Below are 23,180 nucleotides of genomic sequence, written 5' to 3' on the forward strand. Positions count from 1 at the left end.
AAATCGGATTCACCTTGCAAGAGAGACTCGGTTCACAAAATAATTAACCATTAACTCGAGGCGCCTAAAATTTCATGGCAGTAGCCCCACTAAATGCCACGACGGCACGACCCATATATCCTCGGGCCAACTTGAAAAATCAGCAATCGTTATGCGTTCGACCCGTGTCCAGCATACATGTTGGACACGGGTAACAGTGCCGTTAGACACTATTATCTCTTTTTTTTTTTTTAAATTTCAGACCGCTTCGTTATAGGAGTATATGTTCATAATTTTATTACTATATGTTAATAACTGTACATTCATAACTCCATAACTGTACGTTCATAACTCTATAACTGTACATTCATAACTCCATAACTATACATTCATAACTCCATAACTGTACATTCATAACTCCATAATTGTACATTCATAATTTTCAAAGCTCTATGTTCACAATTTTAGAACTCTATGTTCATAATTTTATCACTATATATTCATAATTGTAAGTTCATAATGTCAGAGCTCTTTGTTCATAATTCGATCAATAACTATACATTCATAATTCCATAACTGTAGATTCATAATCTCATAACTGTAGATTCATAACTCCATAACTGTAGATTCATAACTCTATAACTGTACATTCATAACTCCATAACTGTACATTCATAATCTTCGAAGCTCTATATTCACAATTTTAAGGCTCCATGGTCATAATTTTATCACTATATGTTCATAATGTTAGAGCTCTGTGTTATAATTTCATAATTGCATAACTGTACATTCATAACGGCATAACTGTACATTCATAATAAAAAAAAAAAAAAAAAAAAAACGCCGTTAACGTCGTTAACGACAAAACGCGCGCGAATTTTTTATTTTTTTTTTAAAACTAAATGACGCGATTTTTTTTGAAAAACGACGTCGTTTTTGGCCCGTGTCCACAATTCATTGTGGATACGGGTCCAGGGCATAATTTGCCAAAAATCAGCAAATATAAAATGGCATAGCAATTATATTGTGGACCGCGGTCCACAAAGCTTTGTGAACCATGGTCTAAAATGGTAGACATTATAGTGTATTTAAGTTGAAACTGTTTGGACTTCCATTTGGAAAGTTGTGAGTTCGAGCCTCAGTGGAGGCATTATTGACTCTTTGTGTTTCAGTAGGTTGAAAAAGTATGAACAGATACTACATTGTAATAGAGTCAGTAGCATTCAAAAAAGAAGTTGAAACTGTTTCACGTAATATTTTTATTATATTATCAAATGAAATTGCAATTGAATTGAAATGAAACTGTAGTTGTGTTGAAATAAACTGCAGTGTATACAAAATTAAACTGAATAACAATTTCACATATTTGAGTGTATATTGTCCAGCGAAACTGTACTTATATCAAAATGATACTGTAGTTGTATTGAAATGAAACTGCATTGCATATTTGATGCCTGGACCACAATGCATTGTCGACCGCGGTCCACGGTATAATTTGTCCAGCGAAACTGTAATTTATGCCCCTCCATAACATGTCAATTATCAATGTCACTCCTGAATTATTAGTGGTGTAAATTTTGCCCCTCAATTTTCCTCACGTATAATACGGGAGGGGCATATATATATATATATATATATATATATATATATATATATATATATATATATATATATGGAAGGGTTCAGGTGCGGTTGATGCTTCCCGTGCGGTTGTGCGGTTGGACGCCCTTTAAGCATTAACATGGCACACCTTAAATACACAAATCACCACGCACCTTAAGTCCACAAACAAAGCACTTTAAGAACACAAATCACTCACCTTAAGTACAAAAATCACGCACATTAAGCACATAACAAAGCACATTGAACACAAAACTCACACACTTAAGATTTTAAAATTTCTCACATTAAGCACAAACTCACGCACATTAAGTACAAAACTAACGCACATTAAGCACAAACCTCACGCACATTAAGCATTAAACTGACACACTTTAAGTATTAACTCATAGACTTTAAGTTTAAACAACTACTAACATTAATCACTAACCCCACGCACATTAAGCACAAACCCCACGCACATTAAGCGCAAACTTCACTCACCTTAAGAACAAATCTCACGCACCTTAAGCACAAAAGCCCACACATTTTAAGTTTTAACAACTATTCACATTAACGACAATTCACGCACATTAAGCACAAAACTCACGCACATTACGTACAAGACTCACGCACCTTATATACAAAACTCACGCACATTAATCACAAAACCACTCACCTTAATTTTGACCTAGATGCAAAAATTACTAAATTGCCACCGCATATTTTTTTTTTAATAATTTTGGTAATCTTAGACGTTGATTAAAGCGAGATGAATGACTCAGATTAAACCGCACAACCACACCTGAAGCTCTCACCCGCACGAGAACCGATTTCTATATATATATATATATATATATATATATATATATATATATATATATATATATATATATATATATATATATATAATTTTGAAAATTGAGGAGTAACGTTTACACCACTAATAATACAAGAATAACATTGATAATTGAGATATTACGAAGGAACATAAATTACCATTTTCCCTAATAATAATCTGTTATATGTATACTATAAATAATAAAACATACTTAATAACAAATATATAAAGCATAAAAATAGCATAAAAAGCATAATAAGTATATACACTCATAATTTTAATGACGTACCAATCATTATTGTGTGAACCATGGTCCAAACAAGTTGTGTGAATCATATTTTGTATACTGTAAAATAATGGATATTTAGTACAAAAATAATGTACAGTCAGTATAAAATAATGTGCATTGTATTAAAGGAATGTACATTATTTTTGTATTGAGTATACATTATATTATATAATGTACATTCAGTACAAAAATAATGTACATTTAGTATATTAAAAATGTACTTTTTGTTATAATTCAATTAACATTGTAATAATTTGCCATGGACGTACATATAGATATAACTATATTGGGCTCAGTTTTGTGGAGCAATTAATGAGTCCAACATTATCAAATATGAAGGCCCATATTTCAATCTAAATTGAGAGTCCATACAGTTGACCCAGCCCATCCCTATAGGCAAATTATGCCCTGGACCCGTGTCCACAGTGAATTGTGGACACGGGCACAAAACGACGTCGTTTTTCAAAAAAAATGCGTCATTTAGTTAAAAAAAAAAAAAAAAATTTCGCGCGTTTTGCCGTAAACGGTGTTATTTTTTTTTTGGATTATGAATGTACAGTTATGCCGTTATGAATGTACAGTTATGCAATTATGAAATTATGAACACAGAGCTCTAACATTATGAACTTACAATTATGAACATATATAGTGATAAAATTATGATCATGGAGCTTTAATTGAATATAGAGCTTCGAAGATTATGAATGTACAGTTATGGAGTTATGAATCTACAGTTATGGAGTTATGAATCTACAGTTATGAGATTATGAATCTACAGTTATGGAATTATGAATGTACAGTTATTGATCGAATTATGAACAAAGAGCTCTAACATTATGAACTTACAATTATGAACATATAGTGATAAAATTATGAACATAGAGCTCTAAAATTGTGAACATAGAGTTTCGAAAATTATGAATGTACAATTATAGAGTTATGAATGTACAATTATGGAGTTATGAATGTACAATTATGGAGTTATGAATATACAGTTATAGAGTTATGAACGTACAGTTATGGAGTTATGAATGTACAGTTATTAATAATATAGTAATAAAATTATGAATATATACTCCTATAACAAAGCGGTCTGAAATTTAAAAAAAAAAAAAAAAAAAAAAAAAAAAAAAAAGAAGGAGATAACAGTGCCTAATGGCACTGTTACCCGTGTCCAGCAAGCATGCTGGACACGGGTCCAACGCATAACGATTGATCCCTATATACTCACTAAGACACACTGACATCCCCACTCCACTCACAACTACCTCTCTGCTCTCATCTCTTAGCTAGATCTTCTTCACTTTTCACATTTTGGTGATCTTTGTTCCAACAATGCAATCTCACCAAAAAAATGATTATATCTTTAAAAAATAATGATTATATCTTTTTGGAATCTAAATTTTAGTAGGAAGTACACTATAAATACTACATGTCTTGAGGTAAAATCACACATTTACATTGAAACACAACTGCACAAAGAGAGAAAAGACCAGGAAACAGTTATTATTTCCCTTTATTATAATTTTAAAACTCTATTATTTCCCTTTATTATCATTTTAAAGCTCTATTTTATGAAGAATTGTAAACATTTTATAGTATGTACTTTCTACTTTAAAAAAAAAAAAAAATTTGCAATGATAAATAGATTGTTTTTCATTTGTTTTGGGGAAAGGAGTGGACTGGGAGAGGCTTTATCACGGAAAAAGCGTTGCGAAGATTGACAAAGTGGTCTTCCCTCACAGCAATCTTGAACACCATAACTAGACCACATAAAGAGAAAATTTCATCTGGCAAAGTGGAAGTAGCCTACTCACCAAAGAAAAAAAAAAACCGGCATGTTAGTACGATGTGCGATAATATACTTTAGGATATTTTTCCTTAAGTTCAATTGCTGCTATCCCTATGAGCTCAGTACATTCCCTATCCCACAAAACGAATAGTGCATTGCCATCCCTATCAGCTACTCTGACTTTCAACCTGTAGTACAATACTCCCTCTCCACAAGTGCATTTACACTTATCACAATCTAAAAATGCCTGTGTCAGCTTTTTGTGACAACCTTGAGTTTTGCACGAATTGTAGTACCAGTCTGTATCCCTCTCAATGTCAACAATTTTGGCCACAACCCAAAACTAAACACAACAAAAAATTGAAGCTCTTAAAAAACAAATTGAAAGATCTTAACATCACGAAATGTAAGCACCGAAATATTTAATAAATATCATTATAGTTAAGATGTTTTGGAACTGAATTAATTTCACTTTTGGTCCCACGATTTTTGAAGTTTTATCACTTTTGATGCACAGTTTAAAATTTTCAATTTTGGTGCATAACTTTGTTATTTTTATCAGTTTTGATCCTTCTAGCTAAATTGAAAGTGAAATATTGTCAGATTTTATATTTTAGGGACAAAATCGTCATCCCAATAAAAGATCTTTAATATCTAGTTGTGCAAAAAAATTAAAAAATTTCAGTCAAGGCTCGTTAACCGAACCTGACACATAAAAGGAACGGAGGGAGTATTACATAACAACATATAAAAACAAATTTATAACATTAAAAAAAAAAGAGATAATTACCGTTTTGGTCCCTTGGCTATGGCAAAAGTACCAAATTGGTCATCGACTATCATTTTTGGTCAATTAAATCCTCAAGTATTAATTTTGTGTCCGATTTTATCCTTCGTCAGTTTAGGTGTTAACTGGACGTCTCTTTTAAGGATAAAATGAAACTTTCACTATCGATCACCGTAGGTGCTGCTCCGAAGATGCAAAATCATATCGGAGATCTGATAATTTTTCACATCCGATCAGTACCAAAAACTGACGATCGCCTCCTGGACCATCTTCGCCTCGATGAACTTCAGCTTCTCCTTGATGAACTTCTGAATAGAGTACTGACTCGATCCAGTCCTCTCCTTCAAAGTGACGATCGCTTCCTGGACCATCTTCAAAAACACAAAACTGAAACAAAATCAGACTTATATTTGATCAACAAACTAAAATGCAATAAAATAGGTATGAAATTATGAATACACAACCAAAAAATTCGTACCTCAAAGTAAGGCGAATGAGCAGGAGGGTTCATCTTCCTGCGAGCAGACGGCTTCTTCGCCTTAGGCTCCTTCGCTTTCTTCAACTTCGTTGACTTCGCCGGAGGATTCTCCAACTCCTCCTTAACTGGCTCAGCCTCGATCTGCTGCTCCGCCACCTCAATTGTAGTCTCGATCACGACAGTCGATTCCTCGATGGCCATTTCGGAGCTGAAAAGTTGAAATCGCAGATTAGGGTTAGAGATATGGGGATTAGGGGAGATGAGATCGATGGAATCCCAGATAGCGTCCAAATCGAATACATTATTTCCCATGGGAAAACTGATGAGAAACTGGATTTGAGCAGTTATGAAGATGAAACGATCCTTACAGCAAAAGAGAATTTAGGGGAGGAACAAGAGAGAATTAGGGTTGGGGAAGAGAGAAGAATTGAGTGAAAGAAGATCAATTGAGTGTATTCTCTGCATAAATCCCAACTACTACAATCTAAGGCATAAAATACTTCACTATTCCATCTACTCAGCCGGTTCCATAACAGAAAGCCAGCTGGATAACAAACTCCAGGGACTAAAACGACGCCGTCGGATGGAGCCTTCAACCGCTTCTAACCTTCGCGTCAAACGACGTCGTAGGACTCTTTATTTCATAACCGGCAATCAATCGATATTTCCAACACGACGCCGTATGAGTCCTGCGACTTCTTTCCCTTCAGTTCTCTTCTTCAGTTCCAGGCTCCTCACTTTGGCCGATCGTTACACCACCCCCCCTCCAAAAGATCCTTGACCCCAAGGATCATAGTGTGGGAACTGACTCCGTATGTGATAATAGTCCTCCCACGTAGCTTCCTCTATTGGAAGATTGGACCACTGCACCAAAATTTGCGTCACTGCCTTGTTATTGCGCTTAACCAATCGTTTGTTTAAGGTAGCCACTGGTTCAGCCAGAATCTGCCCCTCTTGCCCCACGGTTGGAGGGTCAATTTGGGCCACCACCCCTTCCCCTATCCTCTTCTTGAGTTGTGAAACATGGAAAACAGGATGTATCAAACAACTAGGTGGCAGTTTCAGTTTGTAAGCTACTTCTCCCACTTTTCCTATGACTTCATAAGGCCCGTAGTACTTAGAGGACAGTTTCAAGTTGCTCCTGACAGCTAGGGATACTTGTCTATAGGGTTGAATCTTTAAATACACCCAGTCCCCTATCTCCAAAGTCCTCTCACTTCTCCCCTTATCTGCTTGCATTTTCATTCTGTTCTGAGCCTCCTTAAGATTTTCTTTCAAAGCAGCTAGTACTGCTCCTCTTTCTGTCAGCTAGCTACAGCCTCTATCCCCAAGGATAAAGTTGGATCCCAGTAAGGGTGGTGAGTACCCATACAAGGCTTGGAAGGGGGTACACCTTAGGGAAGAGTGGTAGTTAGTGTTATACCACCACTCTGCTAGGTGCAGCCATTTACTCCAGTGCTTTGGCTTCTGAAATGTCATACACCTTAGGAAACTTTCCACACACTTATTCACTTTCTCTGTTTGGCCATCAGTCTGGGGGTGGTATGCTGTGGAGAGATTCAACTTGACCTGCATATTATTGAATAAGGCCTGCCAGAACTTGCTAGTGAATACCTTATCCCTGTCAGAAGTAATATCTCTTGGTAACCCATGCAATTTGTATATGTGTTCCATGAATAGCTCAGCTACTGATTCAGCAGTATATGGATGGTTTAGGGCAATGAAATGGGCATACTTAGTCAATCTATCCACTACCACCAAGATCACATCAAACTGCTTTGACTTGGGCAGCCCCTCTATGAAGTCCATAGATATGCATTGCCAAGCTTCCCCAGGGATATTCAAGGGTTGTAAAAGCCCAGGGTTGGCCACATTTTCATTTTTGCACCTTTGGCATGTATCACAAGTTTTCACCAAGTCTATCACTTCCCTTTTCATACCCTTCCAATAGAACAAGGCCTTCATTTTCTGGTAAGTTCCCAACTGTCCAGAGTGGCCTCCAACAGCAGATTCATGGAGTTTAAGTATCAGCTCCTTCCTTAACCCCCCTGAGGATCCAATGTAAAGCCTGGATTTGTATCTGATAAGGCCACTAATGATTGACATGTTAGGATCAAGGCTGGGGCCAATTAGGGAAGCAGTCAAGATTTCTGTTGCCCACTCATCATTAGTGTAACTGTTAGCCACCTCATCCATCCATTGAGGCTGTGCAATTGAAATAGCATTTAGTGTTGCTTCTGAGTCAACATCCCTTCTAGAGAGGGCATCAGCAGCCTGATTCTCCAACCCTTTCTTGTACTGGATAGAATAATCTAACCCTAGCAGCTTAGTCAATCCTTTCTGTTGAAGGGCTGTAGTTATCTTTTGTTCCAATAGGAATTGTAGGCTGTGGTGGTCAGTTTTGATGATGAAGTGCCTTCCCAACAAGTAAGCCTCCATTTATCCACAACACTAATAATGGACATATATTCTTTCTCATAAATGGACAACCCCAAGTGTCTTTCCCCAAATGCCTTGCTGTAGTAGGCAATAGGCCTTCCTTCCTGCATCAAGACAGCCCCCATGCCCTTATAACTGGCATCAGCTTCAATGACAAATTCCTTATGAAAGTCTGGTAGTGCCAGGGTTGGGGCTTGGCATAGGACCTTCTTAAGTTGATCAAAGGCTACTTCTGCCAATTCAGACCACTGGAATGAGTTTTTCTTCAACATGTCAGTTAAGGGTTTACTGATCACTCCATAATCCTTGATGAATCTCCTGTAATACCCAGCAAGGCCTAGAAATCCTCTCAATGCTTTGATGTCTAGGGGCTTTGGCCAGGCAGCTACTGCTTCTAACTTGGAAGGATCAGTTTGCAACCCATGTTTGGAGATAATGTGGCCCAAGTATTCTACCTGATCCTGAGCAAATGAGCATTTTGTCAACTTAGCCAGCAGCTGATGTTGCCTCATGGTGCTCAGTACTTCTTGCAAGTGTTGGCAGTGGATCTCCTTGCTTGGGCTATATATAAGGATATCATCAAAGAAGACCAACACTGTCTTCCTTAGGAAGGGTTTGAACACTAGGTTCATTAATGCTTGGAAAGTGGCTGGGGCATTAGTTAATCCAAATGGCATGACTTTAAACTCATATAGGCCCTGATGTGTCCTAAATGCAGTTTTAAACTCCTCTCCATCCCTCATTCTGACTTGGTGATATCCAGATCTGAGATCCAACTTAGTAAAACAAACTGCTCCTGCTAATTCTGAGAACAAGTCTTCCACTAAGGGTATAGGGAACTTGTTTTTGACTGTGATGTTGTTAAGAGCTCTGTAGTCTATGCAGAATCTCCATGTGTTATCTTTCTTATGCACAAGTAGAACTGGAGAGGCAAAACAAGAGGCACGAGTTAATTCCATTTTTGGTCCTAGACTTATAGTGGTGTCGACAATTTTCATCCTCCATAATTAAAATTGTCAATGAATAGCCACACTTATTGGCCGTTGGACACTTTTGGTCCTCCGTCTAAAAATTCGTCTCTTGACCGTTTAATGGAGGGGCAAAGTTGTCTTTTTATGTTGTCTTATGTTGTCTTCTCTCTTGACCACCCAGCAAAGAACCCAATGGGGTAGCAGACTAGCAACTTCGGGACCTCTACCATCACCATCTCGTCCTCGGCTTCTTTAGTCCTGTTGCCACTGCAGCAGGCGACGACGGCAACAACCAGCAGCAGCGACGCTCCACTCCGGTGACCTTTCCTCACTCTCGTCGTCTCTCGTTTTCCTTGGGCGAAGGTGGTAGATCCGGCGAGCAGAAGGCAGAAAAACGAAAGGGCACCCTGCGGTAAAATCCGGTGACCGGATTCAAAACCCAGGAAGCCATCTGATTCGCTATGGAAACAGAGGAGTTCATCGGAGGCTGCACAGGCACAAAATTGCCGCATGAATCGTCGTCCTCAGGTTCTTCATCTTCTAATCCTTTATGCTTCAAGATTGCGTCAAGAACTCTCAGTTCGCGTTGGGAAAATCTCTGCATTGTGATATTCTGAAGAGAGGTGGGAGTTTGGGTCTGTACGGGCGGAACATTTTGTTGAATTTTTATGTGAAGTTTGAGTTGTTGTCTTGTGCCCACCAGTTGTTCGACGAAATGGTGGACAGAAACATGGTTTCGTTTGTTACTTTGATTCAGGGTTATATGCGGTTGGAGCATTACGTTGAGGTTGTTGAGTTGTTTGTTAGATTGCACAGAGAAGGCCACGAGCTCAACCCCTTCATCTTCACAACAATTTTGAAGGTGCTGGTGAATATGGAGTGGGCAGAGATGGGATGGGGCATCCATGCGTGTATTTATAAGCTTGGCCATGACTTGAACCCCTTTGTTGCCACTGCAGCAGACGACGACGGCAACAACCAGCAGTAGCGACACTCCACTCCGGTGACCTTTCCATTACTGTCAAAAAGCAAAATTTTCTTCCCATTACTGTCAATTTCCATGTTTGAGACCATGGGCAGAGTCGGATGTGGTGCTCAACTATCACCTTCTCAGATTACTTCACAAATGCCCACGAAAAACCCAGTAGATCCATGGGATTCAATTCATTTTCAAACCTGATAATGGGAGCTTCTCCTTCAAGTTTTGAATCATGGCTTCTTTAGCTTTCACTTCTCGCTTCAAGTCATCCACAATATAAGGATTAGAAGAACACAACATAAAAAGACGGTTTTGCCCTTCAAATTAACAGTCAACAGACGGTTCAATCGACGGAGGACCAAAAGTGTCCAACGACCAATAACAGTGGCTACTAAATGGAAAATTTTATTATGGAGGATGAAAATTGTCTAACCCCTAATAAGTCTAGGACCAAAAATGGAATTAACTCCAAGAGGCACTGGGGGTGATGATACCAGCTTCCAACATTTCATCCACCATCTTTTCAATGGTGTTTTTCTGGTCAAATGAGTACCTGTAAGGTCCACTGTTTACAGGTTTAGCACCAGGGATTAAGGGTATAGTGTGGTCTAGGTTCCTTTTAGGTGGTAGGGTAGTGGGTTCCTGAAATAAGTCCTGGAATTCCAGTAATAGTGAGGACAGTTCAGGTGGAATGTTTAGAGTGGCTAGGGATTTTTTGAAGGGTTTAAGGTTCAGAAGGGTCTCAGGGACAACCTCCTCAGCCTGTAGGGACTTACACTGGACCAAAAATCCATTCACCCCATCCTTGTGCCATCTTTTGATCTGTTTTACACTAGTAGCCCTCAGAAGCACCTTCCTGGTCAATCCTTTAAGGAGCACCTTCCTTCCCTCCTTGTAAAAAGAAATCCCTGGAGGTCTAGTGTGTTGTTGAATTGGGGCATATTCATCTATCCAATCCATTCCCAATACTATGTCACACCCCCCCAGCTTCAAGATCCTAAAATCCTTCACAAAGACTTCCTGCTGTATCTGCCATTGGAGGTCTTGGCAGGTGTATTCACAAACTATTTTTTCCCCATTAGCCACTGTTACCACCAAGGGTTTAACCTTCTCAGCTTCCTTCCTTAGTTGAGACAACAGCTTGGGGTCCATGAAGCTGTGTGTGCTGCCAGTATCTACTAGGATCACCACTGGTTGTTTTTGGATAGTTCCCAACAACTTAATAGTGTTCATTCCATCACCTCCCAGGACAGCACACAAGGTAACTGCAGCCTCCTCCTCTTCCTGGCTGTGTGTCTCAGACAATTCCTCATCTTCCAGGCCTTCTATGATGTTGAAGGTAGGCCCACTGCATTTGTGGCCAGGTTGCCAGGCCTCAAAGCATTTAAAACACTTCTTATGTTCTCTGAGTTGGTTTCTGAAGTGGGTAAGGTCTTATGGTTTGGCTGTGGTGGATTGGGTACTGGAGTTTGGTTTAGGGCTGTAGGTGGTTGGATTTGGCTGATTTGAACTGGAGCTAAAAGGTTTGGAAGGTTGTGGTGCTTTAGAATTCCAGTACACAGATTTTGCCCCTTCACTAGGCCTCATTCCTTTTTCATATTGCCTGGCAATCCAGACAGCATCTTCCAAGGTTTCTGGTTTTGAGGTCCTTACATGGCACCTCAAAGCTGGCTTCAATCGAGCAACATAGTTGTCCATGAAGTAATACTCAGTTAGGTAAGGGTGAGCCTGCAACATCATGCTTTTCAACACTTCATAGCCTTCTGTGAAGTCATCTACACTGCCTATCTGTTTAAAGGATGCGAAATCTTCCATCAAGGATACTCCATTATCACCAAATCTCTTGCATACTGCCTCAGCAAAGGTTGGCCAATGGAATTCTTCTCTTAGACCATGCACAAAACTCTCAAACCAAACCCCTACCTTCCCAGACAATTGTACATACAGCAAATTCAAGATCTCATGTCTTGGAACGTGAGATAGTACAAAAAACTTCTCACACCTTACAATCCACTGCCTAGGGTTGGCATAATCAAAAGTAGGGAACTCGCTTTTGTACCTTGTGAAGAAATCATAGTGCTGACCAGTAGCTGGCTGTCGGAGACCCTCCTCATTCCTTCTTCTGGGGATCTCATCTCTGCGATTTCTGTTAAGCAGTCCCCTCCGCAGCTGTGGTGCCTCCTCTGGCTCATTCTCATCCGATTCTGTCCCTTGCATCGGAGCCTTATCAGGCCTCCCCTCGGGAGCTGAGCTGGGGCCTCCTGGGAACTGAGCATTGACAGAGGACTGCCCAGGAGAGTTGCCAAAGATGGGTGGCATTGGCCTGTTGAGCTGGAACAACTGCACAATCTCCTCTCTCAGGGCAGTGTTAAGGTCATTGACTGAGTCCTGCGTGGTCTGGATGCGTGCATTCATCTCTGTGACCGTAGCCTCGAGAGTCTGAACTCGCCCTTCCATGGTGGGCTCTGATACCACTTGAAACGATCCTTACAGCAAAAGAGAATTTAGGGGAGGAACAAGAGAGAATTAGGGTTGGGGAAGAGAGAAGAATTGAGTGAAAGAAGATCAATTGAGTGTATTCTCTGCATAAATCCCAACTACTACAATCTAAGGCATAAAATACTCCACTATTCCATCTACTCAGCCGGTTCCATAACAAAAAGCCAGCTGGATAACAAACTCCAGGGACTGAAACAACGCCGTCGGATGGAGCCTTCAACCGCTTCTAACCTTCGCGTCAAACGACGTCGTAGGACTCTTTATTTCATAACCGGCAATCAATCGTTATTTCCAACACGACGCCGTATGAGTCCTGCGACTTCTTTCCCTTCAGTTCTCTTCTTCATTTCCAGGCTCCTCACTTTGGCCGATCGTTACAGAAGAATCCTTTCTTCTTCTTCTTCTTTCAGGCCTGGCTGCTGGTTCATCGCAGTTGCAACGTTGAGAGCTTCAATCTCAACTTCACCTCCTTCATCAACCAATCAATGGCCTTACTAGGTCGGTCGTATCCAAGCATGTCCTTGGCATCGTAGAACTGGATTGCGGTGTTCGGCGATAGCCGCACACGACGGTCCCAAGTTCCCTTGGCGGTGCAGACCTTGTTGTGACTGTCTTTTCAGCCGATGGGGCGGACAATCCGACCGCCGCCGCAGGATTGGATGAGAGAAGTTGAAGTAAACTCTTCCCTGGGTTACGGAGAGATGAGAGTGGATCTTCAAAATGAGGGAAAAGAGTGAAAGTCCTATTTTGTCCTTAAAAGAGACAGCCAATTAACACCCAAACTGACGACGGAGGACCAAATCAGACACAAAATTAATACTTGAGGACTTAATTGACCAAAAATAATAGTCGAGAACCAATTTGGTACTTTCACCATAGTCAATGCACCAAAACGGTAATTAACTTTTAAAAAAACTACAGTACAACCTCTGGACAAAACTCTAATAATTAATACTAATAACCCATAAAGTTGGATATCCACAAAATATAAAGACAAAAATATGTGCATTTGCTTAATGCCAAAGGTCCTTAACTTTGTCGGGACAAAAATTTAATATTACAAGTATAATTTATTGTATGTATTAAAGATATAATTTTTCATCATTGTTTATAACAAAGGGCACTGGCATTCAACAACCAAGAAATGAGTGCCCCTACTGCCCTATTGCCCTTATACTGCCTCTACTTCATCTCTTGGTTGTTGAGTGCCAGTGTCCTCTGTTAGTTTACTTGCATCTGAAGAAATATTTACTTTGTAGGGAGAATCACTTGAGCCGACTGTGGTTTCATCATATTGATCTGTCATTGCTTGAGAATTGAACTCGTATTGATCGGATTTGTATCCAAGAACATCATCATGGCCTTCAAGCATTTTAACAACTGCAGACATGGATGGCCTAAGGACTGGGGAAGGATTAGTACAAAGCAAAGCCAGTTTAGCCATTCTGAGAGCTTGTTCTTTGTCAAAATCAGAATCCAGTCTTGGATCAATTAGCTCCATTAGGTTTTCGTTTTCTTGAAGAACTAGTGCCTGGAAATTGTGCATTAAATACAAAGAATTGGGTAATCAATTAGTTTGACATACATGTCTACAATCTATGAATTATGAGTTTGGTAGAATTGATATCTCACCCAATCAAGGAGGCAAACATAGTCCTCATCAGGTTGATACTTCATGTTGTTCTTCCCAGCAACAATTTCTAGTGCCACCACCCCGAAACTATAGACATCAGCTTTGTATGTTAAGTAGCCCCACATTGCATATTCTGGAGCCATATATCCTCTATAGAGAGAAAAAAGAAGAAGAGGAAGAAGAATAATGGTTATTTTTCTTGTTAGGGAAATACAAAATAGAAGAGAAATTGGTATAACATCTTACAGTGTCCCAGCAACTTTTGTGCTGAGGTGTGTCTTCTCTTCATCATCAAGTTTAGCTAGACCGAAGTCAGAAATTTTTGGATTGAGTTCTTTGTCTAGAAGTACATTACTGGCTTTAATGTCTCTATGAACAATTTTTATTTCTGATTCTTCATGCAAGAAAGCTAAACCTTTTGCAATACCAACACATATTCTTTGTCTCGTAGCCCAGTCTATTTTCAGCTGACAATCTTCTGGACCTGTAATTAATTGTTAACTCAGAATATTTATATTTATATTAAAAAAAAAAAAAACTAAATCCTCATGTTTCTAATTTTATGTTTTTTTTTTTTTAAAAAAAAAATTATGACTAGCAGCTGAAATAATGAAAATTTCAAATTTACCAAAAAGAGCATGGGCAAGGCTATTGTTTTCCAAGTACTCATACACCAACAACAATTGCTTTCCCTCAACACAACACCCATGAAGTTTCACAAGATTTGGGTGCTGCAAACAAGAAATCATGCTTATTTCATTCAAAAATTCACGGTTTCCTTGTTTTGATTTGGATGAGAGTTGTTTCACAGCAATAACTGTACCATCCAATAATGTACCCTGGGTTTATACACAAGAGAAAATCCAAGATCATCAACATAAGCATCTATAGTAAGTTCAAAAACAAAAGAGTCAAGGTATAAATGTAAATATTCACATATTACGAATATTCACATTTTTCTATACCTTGTACACAGGCCCAAAACCACCTTCTCCAATCTTATTTGCAGAACCAAAGTTGTTTGTAGCGGCTTTAATTTGTTTAAAGGTAAATCGACCCGTTCGTAGATCAAGACCTTGTAGTTCTGCACCAAGACAATTACTTTTAAAAAATTGCTAGTGCATGAAAACAAAATATTTTGGAAAGTAAGAGAAAGTAAATGCAATTATTACCCTTTTCCCGTGAGGTCTTGTTTCTAGTGTAGATCATCCATCCAGCAAAACAGAGAATTGCGAAAACAAGAAACAATGAAGAAACTACTGCAACAACTATGATTACAGTCTTTCTATTTTTGGGAGGCTTGAAATCTGCATATTTGTAGAAAAGGCATTAGAGTGTAATCTCCCCATTGGTAATATACTGGAGATAACTAATATTACCAGATTCCACAGAAATGGCAGATATTAAAGAGCCATAATTTCCTCTAATCGGGACCGCGGTTGTTCCTTTTTCAGCATACTCAAGGCGCACCTCGAGAGTTTTATCTCTGACAACTGCTTGAAATTGTTTAACCAACGCTTTATCAGCTCCATGTGCTTCGGCTTTAATATCAAAATCCTTTAATTTCCTCTCGCCCTATAGCCAATAAAACAACTATTGTCAAGTGCATGTCGATCTCACCCATTGGAGTCCTCGGTTTAAACCATAAAATTCGCAATTGACCTGTATATAAACATCAAATATGCGCCTTCCAAGACTTAGAAAAGAACTGTTATCTCTCAAAACTATCTCTGCAAAATGAAGCTTCACAGTGTAGTTCCCGTTTGCTAAACAGCGTCCGTAATATACTAGAGATAAAGGAGACAAGCGAGCTGTCTTGTAGATTTCAGAGTCTTTTCCCTTGATAACAGATATATTTGTTGCTGTATAGTCAGTTAGCGTTTTATTTTTATCCCAAAAAAATCCCGTATTACTGGTTACCCAGTTCTCTCTTTTGGAAACAAATTTTGCAAGGCCGCTAGAATCGTCATCTGCATCGTATGTAGTGTCACCAATCGAAACATTTCCCCCACCACAATTGATGTGAAATGAATACCAATCTGCAGAAATAAAGGCCATTGGTTGTCATTGCTTTATCGGCAAAATTTATGCATAAATGCATTAATGTATAGTGATATGATGTTCTTACCTTTCGAGCATTGCTTTAGACACTTTCCAATTAGTCTATACAAAGCCAAAAAGGGGATCAAGTCAGAAATCTTTGGAGACTAAACTCCATTAAGAGTGACACTATTGAGGATGTTAGAACTTACGAATTTTCTCCTTCATTATGGCTTTTGAACAAGTTTCTGATAGGAAAACGAGAAAGTTAAAATGATCCATGTTTGAAGGAATACTTGAAAGAGTACATGTATATAAGGGATAGATTAGACTCTTACACATTTTCCCGACAATTTAGTGGCACAGAGCTATCGTCAAACTTGTTGTATGAAAGATCAACGTAACTACACACCATCATTTTATTTCTTTTAGTTGAAAAGAACTCATATAAAATACACCAAATCTATGATAAAACTCGTAAAAAATCAAACATCTAATATATTAAACTGAACTTACTATCTGGGATCTCGGTTTAGAAACCATTGAGGAATTCGCCCACTAAGCGAGTTGCTTGTTAGATATCTAAGAACAAGTAACACCAAATTCAACTAAAAAGAAAGGAAGTTTCTTATGCATAACATCAAAATTTGATTTGTTACTCACATGTAGTGTGCATTATCAATTTGAAGACCATCAATCCCTCCTTCCAGATTATTAAAACTCAAATCTCTGCAAATTCAATATCATAACAAAGACAAGGATATCAGCTTAATTGTTAGTATATTGTCAGCCTATAATCGACCATAATTTCCCCACGAAGGATAAAAAAAAGCTCGAGTTGTAGAAATTACAGTTGTCGCAAGCTTGTCATATTAGATATATATTCAGGTATCCTCCCAGAAATATTACACCTCCTCAATATCCTGCACCCAAAATTATTTTTTTGAATAAATTCATAGTGGAATCATGAAACTTAAGTTCATACTTTTGGGAAGAAAATGCATTACTCACAACTTTCTCAGTCCTGTCATGCTGTTTAATATAGGAAACTTGGAGACACCACCTCCATTTAGGTCACTGATTCTACTGCAGATTCATGTTGTTCACAGTTACATTATTTTAGTTCCTTGATCTTAACCATATAAAATTCTGTTATATATAATCAAAACGCGAACTGAGTACTAATTAAATCGTCAAAGGAAATCTTAACTCACAGTTCTGTCAAGCTTGTCAAAAGAGAAATATTTTCAGGTATGGGTCCTTCAAAGCCACTTGCTTGAACCTCTCTGCCAATCATATATGCTTCTCAATAAATTAAAAACCGATTTCATCCCGAAATTTCAATCCTAAAGTGATAGATTTGAATGCTTACAGTTCTTCGATGTTTTTCAAACCTTGAAAGCTAGGCAGTTTCCCAGTGAAGTTATTACTGCTGAGCCTACTGCAATGATGAACACATGACAGGTGAGCATAAAAGTATTGAAGAAACAACAAAAGATCGATGTTCATAAATTAGGAATATATATGCATGATATGATAATGCACTTACAACTCCTTCAATTTTGTAAGAGAATTAAGTTCTTTTGGCCATTCACCTGTGAGATAATTAGCACCAAGAAAGCTACAGAAAGGAAAAAACCAAGAAAGCATCAAATTAAACAAGTGATCTGAGAACAAAAAATTGAAATTCACATCTTGGATTAACAATGGGTAATTACAGTTTTTTTAATTTGACAAGTTTCCCAAGCTCAGGTGGGACAGTTCCATTGAACATGTTGTTCTCCAAGCCTCTGGAAACCCAATTTAATTTGTTGTTAGAACAAAACCCAAACATTAAGTTCCTCAAAAAGAGTTAAAACTTGTGAGAGGGGAAAGGGAACATACAAGTGTTGAAGAGTTGTTATATTTCCCAAGTATTTTGGAATTGGTCCAGACAATCGATTCACAAGAACATCCCTACAAATGTCTCACTTCTTTATCATCATGGACAAGATGAAGGCTTACACCCTCATATATCATAGCTTAGGTTATGATACACAACACAACTTACAGATATTCCAATTTGGTAGAAGCCCATTCAGGGGGAATTGTACCACTTAAGTAGTTGCGAGTTAAATCACTGCAAAAAATGATAGTACCAATAAGTAGAAGATCAGAGATTATTGCATAAATGTAGAAAGTCTTGAATTGGTACATTTTCTTGATAAAGGGTAACTTCGCCAATGAAGGAGGAAGGACACCTTGCAGACTCTGTGCTTTCAAAACTCTGCTTACACAATAGTAGAGACTATTAGAGCATTTGTGATGTATATAACACTTTATTTTGTTCTTAAAAAAAAAAAACACACACACACACACTCTCGCTTTTGAGTGATGAGGGAAATTGAAGTCACCATCCACTTGCTGGAAATTATGAAATTTCCGACTACCTTAAAGTGATCTTAAATCAAGTCGAAAGCAAAAAGTGGTCGGAAATAGCAACAAAGGTTTTTCCGGATACCAAAAGTGATCGGAACAAGGCTTTCGACTTGATTTGAGATCACTTTCAGGTGATCGAAAATTTCATAATTTCCAATAGTGATCTAAATGTATACACTGAGTAATCTCGCCTCGTGACCATAGTAAACAAATGATCACAATCTAAGTTGCCCATATATAGCTGGCTAACTTAAACCAAGAATGTCACTCTCAGTGAAATTTAAACATTTAACCTTATATATGGTTATCAAGTCAACAGCTAACCAACTTGGTTAATGTTGCCCCAATCATCTTTTATCTTGTATTTTACAAGACCTTGTGTTATGAGTTCAACGATTGAAATATTTGACAAGAATCAAATTTATGACGTTTTACTTTTTAGTACTTTAATTGTACTCCACCAACTCAGTCATTCTTTTGCCGTAATTTTACTTGTATACATGGATCCAATGGGAAGCCATGTCAACAAAACTTGTAATCTTTTAAAATTTTATTTAAATAAAAATATTTTTAAAAACTTTACAATAGTCTATGCAACATTCATGTATACAAAAAAAAAATTACAGGTTATTTGATTTTATGTTTTTTTTTTTAAAAAAATTTATTTATCAATATTGTCGCAAGACTCGCAACACTTTTAAAATTTTAAATGCAATAAATATAAATTTTGATTAAATTACAGAAAAATATAATTTGAATGAAAAATTATTATGTATCTATATTTTTGAAACGTTTTTCAACTTATCAATACACATAATATATTTATTATGTGTATTTTTTTTCTCAAAAAAGAAAAAAAATACACATGATAAATATATTAATAAAGGGCAGATTTTTTATTTTTTTGGAAATACTCATGATTCTTATTTTTTACAAGGTACGTAATATCTTTTTTTTTAAAGGTACGTAATATATGTTCTATACTTTCTCAAACATTTTCAGCCTAAAAAATCTAAGCCCCATCACCAGAGTTTGAATCTATGACCACCTATTTAGAATGGTAACCAAATTGTCATCGCACTAAATGGTAGTTGTCTTTTACCGGGTAGACTTAGTATATTTAATAACGTATAATACTAGGCACAAACACATATACTACTTGATATAAAAATGCTCTTGAATAAAGATATCATCGCCAACTACTATTTAATGTTGACACCTATGTTACCATTTCAAATGGATGGAACATATACTATTTTATAAAGAATCATGAGTACGTGTTTTTAAAAAAAAAAGGGGTATGATCAAAATAAATGCAAAGGTATATAATTTTATAACTATTATTAAAAAAAAAACAATATATAAAGAGAAAAAATAGAAATAATCAATACATTAGGTATAAAGAAAAAAATGTAAAATAAAAAGATATAAATACATAAAACAAAAATTAAGCACAATACACAAAATTTTTAGTGATAAAAAAAATTTGTATCAACTATTCAACGTTGTGCATAATATACACATTTTTATATTTAACAGTGATATGTGATAGTGTGAACAACTTATTACAATTATTAGAGAGAAAAAATATGGCCAAGGACCTTGTGCTTTAATAGCATCAAGTTACTCTCTCATATAAAAGGTTGTGGATTCCACTCTTAATAATCCACTCTTAATAGAGACAGTATTGTAGGTTGCTTCATATTTGACGTCTCTTTTTTTTATTGTCAAATGTTCTGGGATAGTGTGAACAACTTATGAGAGTAAAAAGATGGTTAAAATTGGAGTCTCCATATTGGACGTCTTTTAAATTTTTTAATGCTTAATAATATATTGTGAGTTTAAAGTATTTATGTTGAAAAGTTTGAATAATTATATATATATATTTTTTGTGAAGAGGGAATCTCGAAAGGTATGTACTAAGGTAGGAAAGGAGGTAGCTGACAATAAAATTAATAATATTAGTACATTTGGGGGGGGAGGGGGGGGGGGGGGGTGTTTGAAACTTTGAATGTTTTAATTACACATGTTATTTTGTTATGTCATGAACAAGGAAAATTTGGTAAGTTATTTAACACTTTAATAATAATAATAATAATAATAATAATAATAATAATAATAATAATAATAATAACAACAACAACAACAACAATAATAACAAATAAAAATATAATGTTACCAAATAATAAGCAAAAATAAATAAAATTGTTACCAAATACAAGAAAGATAGTATAATTGGTTGTAGACTTTTGCATCCTACTATGGGTTTGATATCTATTACAATGTTTGTTTGTCTAATTTTGACATTTTGTTATTCTACTATTATACTCAAATTCTTTAGTATTTATAAAACTCATTACCCTTTTACTCCATCATTTATTTTTGAACAATGGAATTAAAAATAAAGGCAAAAAATGAAGAATAAAAAATAAAAAATAAAAACAGAAAGGTCATTGTCCGATCCATGCATTAAATATAGAATTTTAATATATATATATACATATACATATATATATATATATATATATATATATATATATATATATATATATATATTTATTTATTTATTTAGATTCCAATTCCTATTTATTACCAAACAAAGTGATTACTTCTACTTAAACTCAATAACATTAGTAAGTATTTGATTCTCATTACCATTCTGATTCCAATGTTTGAACCAAACACACCATTAGTAAAATGTTCTAGGTTTAATCCTGAACTCCTCAATATAAAGCAAAAGGTAAAAACTTGTATGAAACCGTCTCATATGTCCTTATCCGTGAGATGGGTTGAGTCAATTTTGAAAATGTAATACTTATATTGAAAAATTTAATCCTAATTATGAATAAATTGTTTATTACTTATATATAGGAAAATAAAACCGTTACGCTCAAGTATAATACTTCTGAAATATAATACTTTTGATTAGTATTACACTTACAAATATTACATTTTCATATTGACCTGAACTATTTTAGACGGTCTCACACAAGTGTGACAAAAAACAACAAGAAACGAATTCAAATCATTAAACAGCAACCAAAACGAAAACATATAGGAGAAATGGGAAAATTGGAAAAGGCAGCAATATAATGAGAGAGTTAACTGGGTAGAAGTATAGATGAGAAGGAAGAGCTTACATGGCGTCAACATGGCAAATACCAGCAGGGAAGCTACAATTGCAAGTGAGAGAATTATTGTACACATACTCTGGCATATCATTCCCTATTGGTTTCATCTGGTTAAACTTCTTTTCACAAGGATTTACATTGAAATCCCAATCCTTCTTCCCCAGTTGATCTGCTATTTCCTTCAGTGCATTTACTTCCATATACATTATTCAACAAAATAAAGCTCAGCTCGCTGTTAATAAATGTGTAATTCATAATAATCATAAAGAAAACAACAGATCAGAGAGTTGATCGAGGGGGCTCACATTCATCTGGAGGAAGATGCCCACTCTGTGCTTCAACAAATCTTGCATTGAAGGAGAGTAGTATAATTGGTATGAGGATTATGAACATGGCCGCTGACATGGCTGAGTTCTAGCTGGGGAAGATAAGCTGCAATGATCGAGTGTGTCATTTTTGATACATTTATTGTGCATAATAAATACAGATGGATAAAATCTTAGCAAGAAGAAAATAGGAGTTGTACGTCAATGATGAGTGGGCATGCAAGTGGCCTGGATACAGAATGTGATATGTATGGCTTTATTGTTTGGTCTAATTAAAATGATTTTTTTTTTTGAGCAAGTTGCATTGCCTTTGTTGTTCTTTACTAGTATAAAGAAAGAGGACTTTTCAGTTTTTTTTTTTTTTTTTTTTTTTTTTTTTTTTTTGGTTTTCTTTTTGTTTTGTTTATTTATTTATTTCTTGGTCTATCATTGATGGATGTGCTAGCTATTGGGTCAATCGTAATTCCATGGAACCGTGTTCACCATCCATGGTGAACACGGTCCCAACAATGTTAGTGCACCGTTATTTTTTTTATTTTTTTTTTCTTAATTAATCGCGTGACTTTTCTTCTTCATTTTCATATTTTGCGATTTCACTTTAATTTGAGGTAAGCAATGATTTCGGACATTCATAAATTATGAATCTATGCCTGCACATTCACTTTGGAACCATGCCTACAAATTCCCGTCCGAAACCATGACTGCTCCTCTGTAACGCAAGCTTCTTCAACATTCATAAATTATGAATTTTCTGTTATGAGATTATGAATTTACAGTAAATTCATAATCTCATAACAGAAAATTCATAATTTAATAAATGTTTTTCTTTTATGCGATTATGAATTTTCTGTTATGAGATTATGAATTTACAGTACATTCATAATCTCATAACAGAAAATTCATAATCTGACCAAATGCGCGCCGTTAACACCACATTAGCGAATTTTATTTTTTTTACGTAAAAACGGCGCCGTTTGGA

The 23,180-nt window shown here is 36.5% G+C and overlaps 1 protein-coding gene across 2 annotated transcripts; it reads right to left on the minus strand.

Moving 5' to 3' along the window:
- Positions 1 to 13,617: 13,617 nt before the first annotated feature.
- On the minus strand, positions 13,618 to 22,506 carry LOC109184600 (probable leucine-rich repeat receptor-like serine/threonine-protein kinase At3g14840). Of its 2 annotated transcripts, XM_019334620.1 has the most exons (25): positions 22,402 to 22,503; positions 22,181 to 22,307; positions 21,885 to 22,068; positions 18,521 to 18,592; positions 18,377 to 18,445; positions 18,211 to 18,282; positions 18,045 to 18,116; positions 17,876 to 17,947; positions 17,699 to 17,767; positions 17,541 to 17,612; positions 17,338 to 17,412; positions 17,178 to 17,249; positions 16,990 to 17,055; positions 16,843 to 16,908; positions 16,665 to 16,730; positions 16,539 to 16,574; positions 16,415 to 16,449; positions 15,949 to 16,325; positions 15,666 to 15,861; positions 15,459 to 15,593; positions 15,252 to 15,370; positions 14,915 to 15,125; positions 14,533 to 14,770; positions 14,286 to 14,436; positions 13,618 to 14,184 (listed from the first exon to the last, which is right to left on the minus strand). In XM_019334620.1, exons 2-25 carry the CDS (start codon positions 22,278 to 22,280, stop codon positions 13,825 to 13,827), a joined length of 2,985 nt encoding a protein of 994 aa, XP_019190165.1. In that variant the 5' UTR covers positions 22,281 to 22,307; positions 22,402 to 22,503; the 3' UTR covers positions 13,618 to 13,824. The 2 variants fall into 2 exon arrangements, with proteins under 2 accessions (XP_019190165.1, XP_019190164.1); XM_019334619.1 differs by having other exon boundaries at positions 22,181 to 22,506.
- Between the last annotated feature and the right edge of the window lie 674 nt (positions 22,507 to 23,180).

This window comes from Ipomoea nil, unplaced genomic scaffold (assembly GCF_001879475.1).
Source record: "Ipomoea nil cultivar Tokyo-kokei standard unplaced genomic scaffold, Asagao_1.1 scaffold1266, whole genome shotgun sequence".
Lineage (NCBI taxonomy): Eukaryota > Viridiplantae > Streptophyta > Magnoliopsida > Solanales > Convolvulaceae > Ipomoea > Ipomoea nil.